This window comes from Pholcus phalangioides, unplaced genomic scaffold, assembly GCF_987345545.1.
Source record: "Pholcus phalangioides strain wild (caught in Gottingen) unplaced genomic scaffold, Ppha-v1.0 ptg000031l_1, whole genome shotgun sequence".
Lineage (NCBI taxonomy): Eukaryota > Metazoa > Arthropoda > Arachnida > Araneae > Pholcidae > Pholcus > Pholcus phalangioides.
The window spans coordinates 8,574,934-8,587,283 of NW_028301621.1; the positions used below are offsets into that span (position 1 = coordinate 8,574,934).

General features: G+C 34.6%; 1 protein-coding gene and 1 pseudogene across 2 annotated transcripts; both read right to left on the reverse strand.

Moving 5' to 3' along the window:
- Positions 1-685: 685 nt before the first annotated feature.
- On the reverse strand, positions 686-12,040 carry LOC149067088 (uncharacterized). The gene is made up of 4 exons (XM_089252851.1): positions 11,858-12,040; positions 6,101-6,195; positions 5,875-5,921; positions 686-2,742 (listed from the first exon to the last, which is right to left on the reverse strand). Coding segments are annotated over exons 2-4 (1,218 nt in total). The 5' UTR covers positions 6,103-6,195; positions 11,858-12,040; the 3' UTR covers positions 686-1,573.
- On the reverse strand, positions 10,404-11,821 carry LOC149067089 (dynactin subunit 6 pseudogene; annotated as a pseudogene). The gene has a single exon (XR_016195371.1). The product of XR_016195371.1 is annotated as a dynactin subunit 6 pseudogene (transcript).
- Positions 12,041-12,350: the final 310 nt, after the last annotated feature.

Here is a 12,350-nt window from a genome sequence, read left to right on the forward strand (position 1 = left end):
GCTAGTTTATGGAAACAGGCACAATGAAACTTATCTTTTTGATTGAGCTCAAGCCTAATGGTCCTGCAAGCACAAGATGAGATGTCATACCACATAGGACGATTATATTCTCTTAGTGTTTTCGCATTGAGAATTACTCGTCAGCAATCAAGATTTCACACGGTTTCTCATTCTAGAAAATAATAGAATCATCCAATGAAACAGTTAAATCTCATCTTGTGCATGAGGGATTAAATACGAACTTGGTTAATACAAAGAGGAAGGGAAAATCTAGAATTTGCATGAATCACAGAAAAAAACAACTCCTCACAATACCATTATACAGCACATCATTTCAAGGAAGTTGAAGTATTTAGAATTTGAAAAATTCAGATTTCTGAATCTCTCAATTCTAGGGGGTGCTTGCACCCGTTCCAGAAATTTCCATGGGTGCTCGAACACTCCCAGCTCCAATGGCACTGCATCATTCTGAAGTTCATTTGAATATGAGGAAAAAAATGGTGTCCTGTCAAGACATGGCCAAGTGTAAATCTCTTCACATGAAAATTTTTCTTTTAGCGTTGTTTTGACATGAACCCATGCAAAATAAGTCTATATTATATTTTAAAATTCTTTCCGATATTATATATATAAAGGAAAAAGAAAATTATTCACACGTATTACACAATAAATGATCAGTCCTTCATTTCGAAGTTGTTCACAACAACTTTATTATTTTCTTGCAAACATTAAGCATTTTCTCTGACCTTACTTGTTTCAATGCACTTCATAATTGAGAGAAAGAAAAAAACGTGAACAAATCACAAACAACCCATTCATATGCAGTCTTCATTTGCCTGAGAATTGAAACTTTGAACAAGTTTTTCTTTGAAAATATTGTTATTTATATACATGTATAGCAACGTATTACGAACCTCTAGATTTCCGATACACTGATTCAACAGAGTTCTCGAAATTGAGTGAATTTTAAATATTCTTTTCAAAAAAACGGGGAAAAATTATTTTACACTACTTTCTGATTCACAAAAGATCGCCCAATTTCAAAAAAAAAGAAAAGAAATTATAAGACTTACAATTTCATAGCGAGTACATTTAAAACTACACAAATATCACATTATTTTTCCTCATTTAAATGTTGCATAGTATGAGTATATCAACACTGACAGGGGGCGATAAGATTTATTTTTCTTTATCATACACACATCTATAAAAAGAGAAATTCCAATTAAATAAAAAAATAAATTATTAAGTTAGATTGTTTTTTGTTACTATTGAGAGATAAGATTCGAAACGAGTTGTTTAGATTATAGCACACACTTACTAGATAGTTTTAAGAATTTTTTTTTAAATGATCATAGATATCGAGCCTGAAACAGCTCCTAACAGTTTTCTCGATTCTTGAAAATTCATTCACAATTGTCACACTAGGTTGATTTTCTTCATACTAATACACCATCCACATTTCATAGCTCATATATGTACTACTAGATTAAAAAGTTGTTATATAGCAGTTATTATTCCCGCTTGTCATTAAAATATTTTAACGGAAAAAAATCTAGTCTCAAGACTTTATTTACTCCTGATTGTTATTATCTTCATGGGGATTAAATGTGTCAATGTACATGTTCTCTTTCTTGTGCATCCTACGCACGTGGGAGCGCAAATTGTCTCTACGAGCTGAGCGATAATTACAGTGTGGACACAGGTGAGGTTTCTCGCCCGTGTGCATGCGACGGTGTTGAATGATTTTCTTAAGTTGGATGCTAGAAAAGTTGCAGATATCACAAAGGAAGCTTTTTCCGACCCGATGTTTCTCCATGTGTTTTTGCATCTGATCCTCCGTAGCTCGATCTTTGCCACAGATTTTACAACTGAGCTTCGGCATCAAAGTCTCTGTCCCAGTTGCATGTGACTTCATGTGTTTCTTCAACGCTTTGTATACTGTACACGAGTACTGGCACTGAGGACAGTGGTATTCTTCGGCGTTGTGCCTGTGCCTCTGCGGCAGGGCATCTGGCTTGTGACGCTTTTTGCCACAAGGATGTACACCATCTAACAACACATGCTTTTGCATGTGTCTGTCCAATTTGTCTCGACGCTGCGTACTATAACTACACGAAGGGCAAGTGTACCTTCGATTTGCTATGATCTGATCCACAAAAAGCATAGACATTTTATGAGCTTTCCTTCTTTGGTATTTTGGATGCTGAGCTTTCAAATGCTTTTTGAGGGCTGCTCTGCTTTTACACATCATTCCACATTCTAAACAGTCATAAGATATGCATGAAGTATCATCGATGCCATATTGTGCAGTGTCGATAATTAACTTTGTATCTTGGAAGGTCTCGTCGTCAATATGATCTGTACCCATTTCTATTGAAGAGCCAATAACAAATCGATCAGAATCAAGATGAGAGTTGATGTGATCGTCAATCACAACTTCATTTTCAACATTTGATCCAACTATGACCTCACTATCTTCGATTATGTCTTCCTGCTTAATCATGCTGTTGGGAACGAGTATAATTTCTCCATGTGGGTCGTCATCGGTACCTACCTCCACATTCTGCTCGACGATCATTTCAGTATCGCCAGCATCTTGAAAAATAAAGTGCCCAACATGATTTGTGCTTAGAACTATTTCATCTAATTTCTCATGTTTCATGGTGATGAAACTCTGGTTTTCGACATGACCGTCCGCAGATATGATGGAACTGTCGCTGATAAGCTTCCCTGGGTTTCCTACAAAAATATAATTGTAATAAAATATTAAATACAAAATTACACTATTATGCCAAAAAAAATTATGTATTTTATCATAAAAACTCCATTAATTTGAAAGTATCATCACCCAACTTGAGTTCCACTCATTTACTAAGAAAGTTGAATACAAACGTGAACAAGCAGTAATTAGTGAACAGTTATTATAATTTGTTATAAATGCACTGAAGAAAACAAAAAGTATAATGCAGGAAGCCCCCAAAGCAAAATGTTTTGCATTAGTCTGTAACAAGCCCTCAGCTGGCTCAAAATGTTCCGCAGTAGATATTCTCATAATACTGTTTCCTACACTTTTATAAAAATTCTTCCAGATTGTTCTGTAGCAGCAGTTATTATTCTTTGGTGTATGTCAGTTTTCAGCACATTCTGCTTTGGGGTAGGAACTTTTTGGCTTGTATGCCATTTTTACCAGAAAATACTTTTGCAAGCCGAAGAGCTAAATTAATTGCTTGGGAACCAAATATGGGAGCTAGAACTTTGTAAAAGCTCTCTTATGCAGTTTTATCGGACACAGAGTTGAACGGTTTAGAGAAAACCAAGTTAATCAAAAATTAGATTGAAAAAATAAAAAGATGCAGCAGCAAGACAACACAAAACATAACTTTAACAACATAAATTTGTTAAGAGACCACATAACATATACACTCAGAACACACATTACGGCATGCATAACTGCCAACTTTGGGAAATGAGAATTAGGGAGGTTTCATGTGCATCCAAAATTTGTTTAAAAATAAATATAAAAGGGGTTTCGAAAAACAATGTAGGGATTTTTCATTAATAAAAGTACAATTGTAGGGATTTTTCTCTCTGCAAAATGTTACATTGTGTAAGCCATCACAGATTCACGCCAAGTAGCTAATCATCTCTAACCAGTAGGTTAAATTATTATTCTCAAATCATGGCAAAAAAAATCACAATTGAGTTGAAAACGGGATGCATGGTCAAAGCAGATACAACTAATGTCGAAATGTCAAAAGACTGAATCAACGCTGACTGTTTGGTGAATTTTGTCTTTTCCTCCAAAATCAAATTATTTTTTGTGATTTTACAGACTGACAACAATTTACAATTTACATTGTGCTTGTGATGTCAGTTCAGGGATTAAAAACGAAAGCAAAGGGGAAATTCTCTGGGAATGATTTTTTTCCTACAAAGATAGCAAATTTTTACAATCATATTTGAAATTCTTGAGCTACTGTCGGTCGGCGCTCAATATAACAACCCTCTTAGTTTTGTCAAAAACAGACATTATATTGGTAGGGTCATTATATAATAGCCATTCTATGAAAACATTTGGGACTTATCCTACTGGTAGTTGTAGTGAAATGGTCGCTATAATGCGGGGTTGTTACAATGTGTGTCGCGTGTATAAGAATTTTTCAGGAGTCCGGAATAGAAATTCTGGAGCCTCCCAGATTTTCAGGGACACTTGACAGCTATGGAGCATGTACTGATTTGTTAGAAATTGCACAGAGGAATGTTTATCAGATGCATGTATAGTTAAGTAGTCATAGCAGATCAACATAGTACACAGCAATAAAATACTACCTTACATAAACACTCAATACTTAGGCAAATGCAAATCAATAAAAAACACTTTCTAATAAAGAGCTAACAGACACATTTTCAGATTTAAACATACAAATATAAAGGCCACAACAGGCAAAATGCCCGACAAGGTGGCTGAAAGAAGATGCCCATAAAGAATATGGATATCCGAAATAACAAAAATGAAAGTAACCAAAAATAAGAGCAATTAGAAAAAAACAATTACAAATTAATACATTGGTCCACTAAAAAAACCTAAGATATTTTTTGTACACCAACTCTGGTCAGTTGGTCAATTCGACATATTTGAGAATTATATTATGCCTCTAAAACCATTCAAAAAAATGTTTTCAAACATTATAATTAAATACAAGATTTCAGGACTGAACAAATACCAGGTTGCCATAGTGACTAGAAAATCTATTAGCACTTAAAATTTTCCAAATGCGGTTGCTAAATTAAGTCTAAGGGTGACACGAAATTTAATTTCATCCTTTAACATGGGAAAAACAAAACATTATTTAGGACCATTTTTCTTGAGCAAAATACAATGCCTGGCTCCTGAGAAATGAGGTGGCACCTTAATATTTTTTTCAATTTGTCAAGACCGCAAGACTTGGTTACATTTGTGCATCACAAAGGTGATGCACAAATGTAACCAAAGAGAATTATGTGAACTACTAATACTGGTAGCAGTTAATAAAGACCAATTAAACAATTAAAATGTGTTTCACAGGCATACAAAAAATTTCCTGTGTTGGATTTACTGCAAAAAAAAAAAAACCACCACTAAGATCTCTACCTTGGGGAGGGGGCTTACTTTCCCCAGCAATGTTAACTAATCTTATCAAAATTTGATACTTCAAAAAAGGTTAATTCAACTTTTATATGGCCTATAAAATTAATTCTGAGAGAAATAAGGTGTGTTAGTCAAAAAAATATATATACATATCATACGAATAACATGGAAATAGGATTTCTGAAACAAGGGTCTGAAGAAAAATTTGGTTTAAGGGATGGATGAATAAGAGATGTGTTCTCTACAGCATTTGTATTTTGAAAATCAGGTTTTTTTTTTTTTTTAAAATTTATAAAACCTTTCTCACTACTGTACCCACTCCTGCCAGTTCAATAGCTTCAGAGTATGCTGGTATTATCGAGCCCCCAGCGTGACCCAACCCGCAAGGGTAAAAGACTTATATCCCGGGAGGGACAGAGCCTGGGCCGTGACTGGTCTGTCGGTATTATCGAGTCACCCAAAAATCACCAATTTATCAATAATGTAATCAACATAGTAATGGCTCATTAAACATAAAAGGACTTTGTTTAATGAGCCAGCAGCATACCAAGGAAACATTTGAGAAAACGGCAGTGAAGAAAAAAAAACTTCGATCATGCTGTTTTATAGTTGTTGAAACTTATTATATAACTGTATAATTATTGCATTAATCATGAGAATTACAATTTTTCATTCAAGCCACATTCAAATGAAATCCATAATTCAGTTGAGGTAAGTACTCTTTCACAAAGAAAAACACATACCAAAAAATATTGTCTGCGGACATTCAGATAGAAAAGCTTGATGATCCCTGAAAAAGAAAGAAAATATAAAATTAATAACTTGAAATTTGAAGCAAATAAATTTTTTTCACAGATCAAAATTTCTTCTAGCTATTAAAAATTTGAAATATAGAAGTTTAGCAATAGTTTATAAGGATACATAATCAAGAAACAATTGACAAAAAATAAAGCAAGAATTATTTCTTACATGTTGCTTTCTTCAGGTATACAGCAGTGATTTGATTTAATGCACAAAATTGACTCCTTCGATCTTGATTCTAAAAACCATCAGCATATCTATAGCTAAAAGAAAAAATATATATATGAATATTAAAATAGGTTTGATGCATTTTTAATTGATTGCAGTTACAAAACTTTAAGAAATTAAAAAATTAATAGCACACACATTAGAAGAAGCATAGCTTGACATTCACGCATTAAGAACAGATAGCTTGATAAATTATAGATGCCAGGTCACCACAAGAACTACAAAATCATATGAAATGTTTTACGAGATTAATAAATAGAATTAATTAACCATGCTTTACTCCTAGAAATTTGGCTGGCATCTAATTTCTTTTTTAGTCTTAAAATACACTGATATCAAAATGAACATTACTATGTACAAATATTTGCATTTTAAATCAGAGCTTGACAAATCCCAGACACCAAGTTCCCATGTGAGAACACAAAACTTTTGGAAATTATTATTATGGCTGGGATTACACTATAAAAGTTTTATGAAAGTTATTTTACAAAACTTGAAAAATACAACCAATAAATGCATCTGTTACATTAAAGCATGTAACTAATAGGCTTGTTGGTTGTTTTTTTCCAAGTTTTGCCAAAGATCTTCAGTTTAACAACACTAGAAAGTGGTCACTAAGCGCCAGAAAAGTGATACAAAATCATTAATTTTACTATTTCTCTAAAAAAAAACATATGCCTGGCTCTACTTTTTTTGTCAAGCCCTGCTTTAGAATTTAATTTATGTGTGTGACTATACCTTAAAAATGAATTAACTTCATTTGAGCTATAACATAACAGCGAACATAGCATCTTATCATATGACTGTAGCTGTTCAATTGCAATTAAGGATGCCAAAAATCATATTGAAATTCCAGTTGAAACAATGTCTGGTTTAAGAGATGGTAATGCTACCAGTATATTGAATTGATACTGAAATTTAATCCTTGGTGTCTGATGAGAAATATGTGAGGGGAAAAAACTTTTCATTCCAAAACTACTCAATTTAAATTTAGCAATGAAAAGTGAGTAAACTTCTGTTATCATTAAAAATTATAGTTTATAAAACAATAGCTTTTAACACTTGAACATATGTCAGGTGCTTTTTCAAAAATTTAACATAGAGTGTGTGCTCACACTGTTTCTGACACCTTTTTATCTTGCATTTTCATTCACTTCTCGAGCACTTCAGGGCGTAAGCGAATACAAGTGGATGAAAATCTAGGTTCTTCAAAAAACTGGGTTTCAGGCAAAAGTTGATCAAGTTTTCATAAATCACAGAAAAGATAGGGGTCAGCCAATTTTCCCTAAGAACCAAGGATAATTTTTTTCCTGAGGAAAAACGACCTAAATAATTTGGAGCAGCTATAGTATACAGGGGGAACGAGACATGCTCTGCCAAATGAAAATACTGCTTTGGGGCATGAAACACCTTACCAACCCGTCTTATCTTAAACTGTTTGAGTTATGGTAGAAGGCAGATAATCGATTATGAGAAAAAAATGTGTCGAGTCTGAAAAAATCCTGAATCTGAAGTTTTTGAAAGACCTACGCACAATCTGAGTACATATTTGGAAAGAACAGAAAAATCTTATAGTGACACCAACTTCATCAAAATATTCGGTTTTAATAGCGAGCTACAAGCACTGAAAGATGGGAGAAGTTCAAAACTGAATTGTTTCCAAAATTTTTAATCATGAATTATGCAAGCATCCTTTTAGCTATAATCAATCAAATTTACCAAAAACTTGTTTATTGTACCAGTTTTCAAAAGAGCCAACAACAAATCATATCAGCCTCCTAGTTCAGGAGAAGTTTAGTCTTTTATTTGCAATATATCACTGAAATTTATGTTTGTTGAAGTAATTTTAGTAGGTTTTGGCAACAACTTGATTTTTAATCTCGGCGCTTGAAGCTCGCCATTAAATACAGATATCCTGTAGATAGAGGTAATATCACCTTATAGGATTTTTTCTGAAAAATCAAATTGTCACCAAAGTCTGTGTCCGCACATTTTTTGAATTTTTGTCGAATATCTACTTTGACAAATGCTGATTTCAGTAATATATTGCAAACAAAAGGCTAAATTTATCCCGAACCAGAACACAGATTCTAGGCTCTTTCGAAAGCTGGTGCGATGGACCAGTTTTTGGTAAATTTGACCAATTGTAGCTACAAAGGTGTTTGCAGAATTGCCAATGAAAAATTTTGGCAATTCAATTTTGAACTTTGCCAATCTTTCAGCGCTTGTGGCTCACCATTAAAACCATATATATTAATGAAATTGGTGTTAATTGACAGGATGTTTTTTGCTCTTTTGAAATATGCTCTTAGTGTGAATGTAGGTCTTTCAGAAACTTTACATCACAAATTTGAGTTTTTCAGACTTGACCCATTTTTTTCCCATAATCGATTTATCCACCATAACTCAAAAATGGTTTGACATAGGACAGTGTTGTTTTCATGTTCCTCTTGGGCTTGCCCATTACTCCCTTTAGTTTGTACAGGGTGAGCATGGTATGTTCTGCCAATCTCTTTTTTTTATTTGGCAACTTCCTATCTAATCATGTGACAAACAAATCGTCCTATCTATCAAATTGTCATTTCTTCCTGCCCAGCCCCCTTTGCAGATGTAGATGTGTGCCAATTCAGTGCTTTTTTGAAGTGGAATATTATGAGGAGCCACCCCCTCCCCCACCGTTATGAGTTTGAATACAAGTTTGCGATAGCAAGCATTTCACAAGAACAAAATGACACAAAAATAACTTTGTATTAAATTCTGTTAACATTGTGAAGACATTTTACAAGCAGCCATAGACTTTTTCTTGTTGGAAAATCACCCCCCCCCCCTCTTCTTTTCCTTGAGGTAATGAACCCTCAATTACCATTTGTTTAAGAAAGAAATGTGCATTTCAAGCACATAGCATCAACATGACAGCATAGCACACACATTGCTACTGCGATAAGTCTACACAACTGAGCTATACTTGGTGTATACTTCCTATCTAATCATTTGACAAACAAATCATCCTATCTAGCAAATTGTCATTTCTTCCTGCCCAGCCCCCTTTGCACATTTTTTTTCTGCTTGCTATCATTATTAAAAGTGTCCTCAGGTTGTCATCATTTTTTTTACTCCTCCTCCTAAGCAGATCATGGCTCACCGCTGTCTCAACGAAGAGATTTTAACGCATGGTCGAAGAAGGCCCCCGAGCCATGCTGAAAGCCGTGCGTGTGTGTATTATAAACCTAACGCACAAAGATAATTTTCTTTTTCCCCAAAAACTATAAGTGAAGTGTAACGATTGAATAATTATATCATTGTAAGCCTGTTGCTTTCTGTGGCGGGACTCTTCAACCTTTTCCTATTGTTGGTTATTGCCTGTAAATGACATCACCCTACAGGTAACTATTAATAATAGGCTTTTGTACAAAGCGCAACATTTGAATTAACCAAGTCTGTTAGAATTTTAAAGCCAATTTTTTTTCCGTTTGTTATACATTGCATCACGAATACAATTTTCCCCCCAGTATTGTATTCAGTTTTTTATTTTGAAATATCTCATTTGGTATTCATTTGCAAAATTCCAATTGGGTTCTCTCACGTTGTACATATTTCGTTATAATTTTAATCCCACAATCATGCTTTTATAGAACCCAGAGTGATTTTTTTGCCCTGATCGTCGTATTACCAAAAATAGAGCCCTTCTTTTTATCATTTTCAATCCATATCAGGTCTAAGGATGTTTTGTTAGTTTTTAATATAATTTTTTTTCATTTCTAAGTCATAGTGTTATTTCATTTTAGTGATGCATAAGCAATTTTTTTATTATATTATAGCTGTTTTAAGGGATTATATTATAGCTGTTCCGATAATTTTTTTTTCATGATTTTCTGGGCTTTAGTGGCCTGTTTCCATATTAGTATAGTTGTTTATGTAAATTCTGTGAATGGATTCTTCGTTCTGAGACTCCAAATTAATCTTCACCTGTAGAACATTGTAGGCGCCAACACAGACTTTTAGTCACAACGGCAAACATGACATTTGTCATAAGCCCTGGTTAATAAGATTGTCTCTTTACAAAAAATATATATTTTTATTTAGCGAGAAAAATGGTTAAGTAGCAGGTATCTTTCAAAACATACAAGTTATTAACACTGTGTTCACACAATCATCAGAAGCGAACTGAACAGAACGCTACTTTTGCCCCATGATCAAAAACAATAGTTAAAAATATAACAAACAATTACATGAAATAAAACTATTTCGAATTTTCAAGTGAAATTTATTGGAAAAACGTGAGAAATTGCAGGGGAAAAAATGTCACATTGTTTTGCGAAGACGGTGGAATTTCGGAAGAATAGACGACAGCAGAGATAGTTGTAACTTTTCGGACAAAGGCTTTTCACTGAGCAAGTTCCTCTCACATCCGCTTCCGTAAATCACAGTGTTTTCAGGGATAGTTTCATCACAGGCAACTTCACACAATGCCCCTATTACGCAACCGTTACTAAGTCTGGTTCGCTGACCAACCTTCGCTTTGGATTCGATGACGTTATTGTCCCCGATTCTCACAGACTCCACATAGCACCCAACTTCAAAGACATTCCCGTTCCCGATAACCATGGCATTTGATCCACATTCGTCTTCTTTCTGCTTGTTCACGATCAAGGCTCGTTCTTCAATCAAGTTGTCATCTCCAATAACGATGGGGCCGGACTCTGCTCTTATCACAGCTTCCGGATGAATAACTGTGTTATACCCAACACTCACATCCCCGAACACTTTACCAACACAAGTATTTCGTGGTCGAACAACCGATTCCATTCCAAAGTTCAAATCTTGACTTCTAAAGATTACAACTGTGGAGCCGAGAAAGACAAAACTAGTGCTTTACGACTTTGACACAAGTTCACACCTGGAAAATTCAAATCTAATTTGCACCAAGCTGTTCATCATGGAATCGAGAAGTGGGGAGGGGCGATAACCAAAGCTTTATAACTTCCACTTGACAGTTAAGTAGCAAAAGCTCGAGAACAGTCTTACAGTATGATCTTACATGGGCAATAGATATTCAATTTTGAATGTGAATCAAGAAATAGGGATACTGTTATTTGAATATCCAACTGAGGTATAAATGCAGCTGTTGGCCAAGAACAGTCATGACAGGCTACAGAATATATTAAGTCTAGCAAATTTCTGATTAATCGCTAACTCTTCCTGTATACACTGAATAGCAAATCGGCGATTTTTTTTTTGTATAAATTCGTCGCCAAGGCCAATATTTTTCACCATAAAAACAATTTATATTTTTAAACGTCCATCAACACTTTCATTACGCTACGAGTTATAGTATTTGTTCTCGCGCGATGTTTGATTCTGCAGATATTCACGAGACATTGGAACATTCCATTCCTCGCGAGACAAAGAACATTCCCGACGCCATTAGTCCTTGAAAAAGGGCAATCAATATGGCGGCAATGGAACGGCGTGCGAGCCATGCACTAATTTATCATTACGAGCACCTTTTATCGAAAAATAATCGCACAAAATTAGGATAAAATTCGACTTATGTAGCATTGCGTTCGTTCGTGGATTAATAACTTTCAAAGACGGATTAGATAACCCAAAAAAGATTCAAAGCGCTGCGGACATTTCCCTCGCTTCACGCGAACCTCAGCTAAGCCTACTTTTAGGGAATAATAAAGATCAACATACCTTTATTCTTGTCTTTTTACCGGTCAGTGCGACTTAATAATTGAAATATCACATGATAAAGTTACACTTGTAACACGAAGAAATCGTTAAAATAATAACGACAAGCCTAACGTTATTATTCAGAGAATCACTTCGACGCCATTGAATGCGTGACGTCATCGTCACATTGGCGGGAAACCCAGTACCTTTTTAGGGATGGATACGCGTCCTTGCTCTTCAGCGATACTTTGACCAATCGCAAGCGAGTTTTTGTACAAAAATTTACACTTTTTTATATATAGTCCATTTTGATTTGTTAAGTTTGAGAACGTTTGTTGCTATGGTCTTGAAAATTTGTGTGGAAGTGCCATTTTCATCGTCATTTCTGTGAAAAGACAGAGCCTTCCGATCATTTTTCAGAATAAGTTATTTTTATATTTTATCTAAAAATTTATCCCCCCAGAAATTAATTTTTCGTCTGCTTGCTGAACCTTTCACTCTTTTTTTTCTGTCC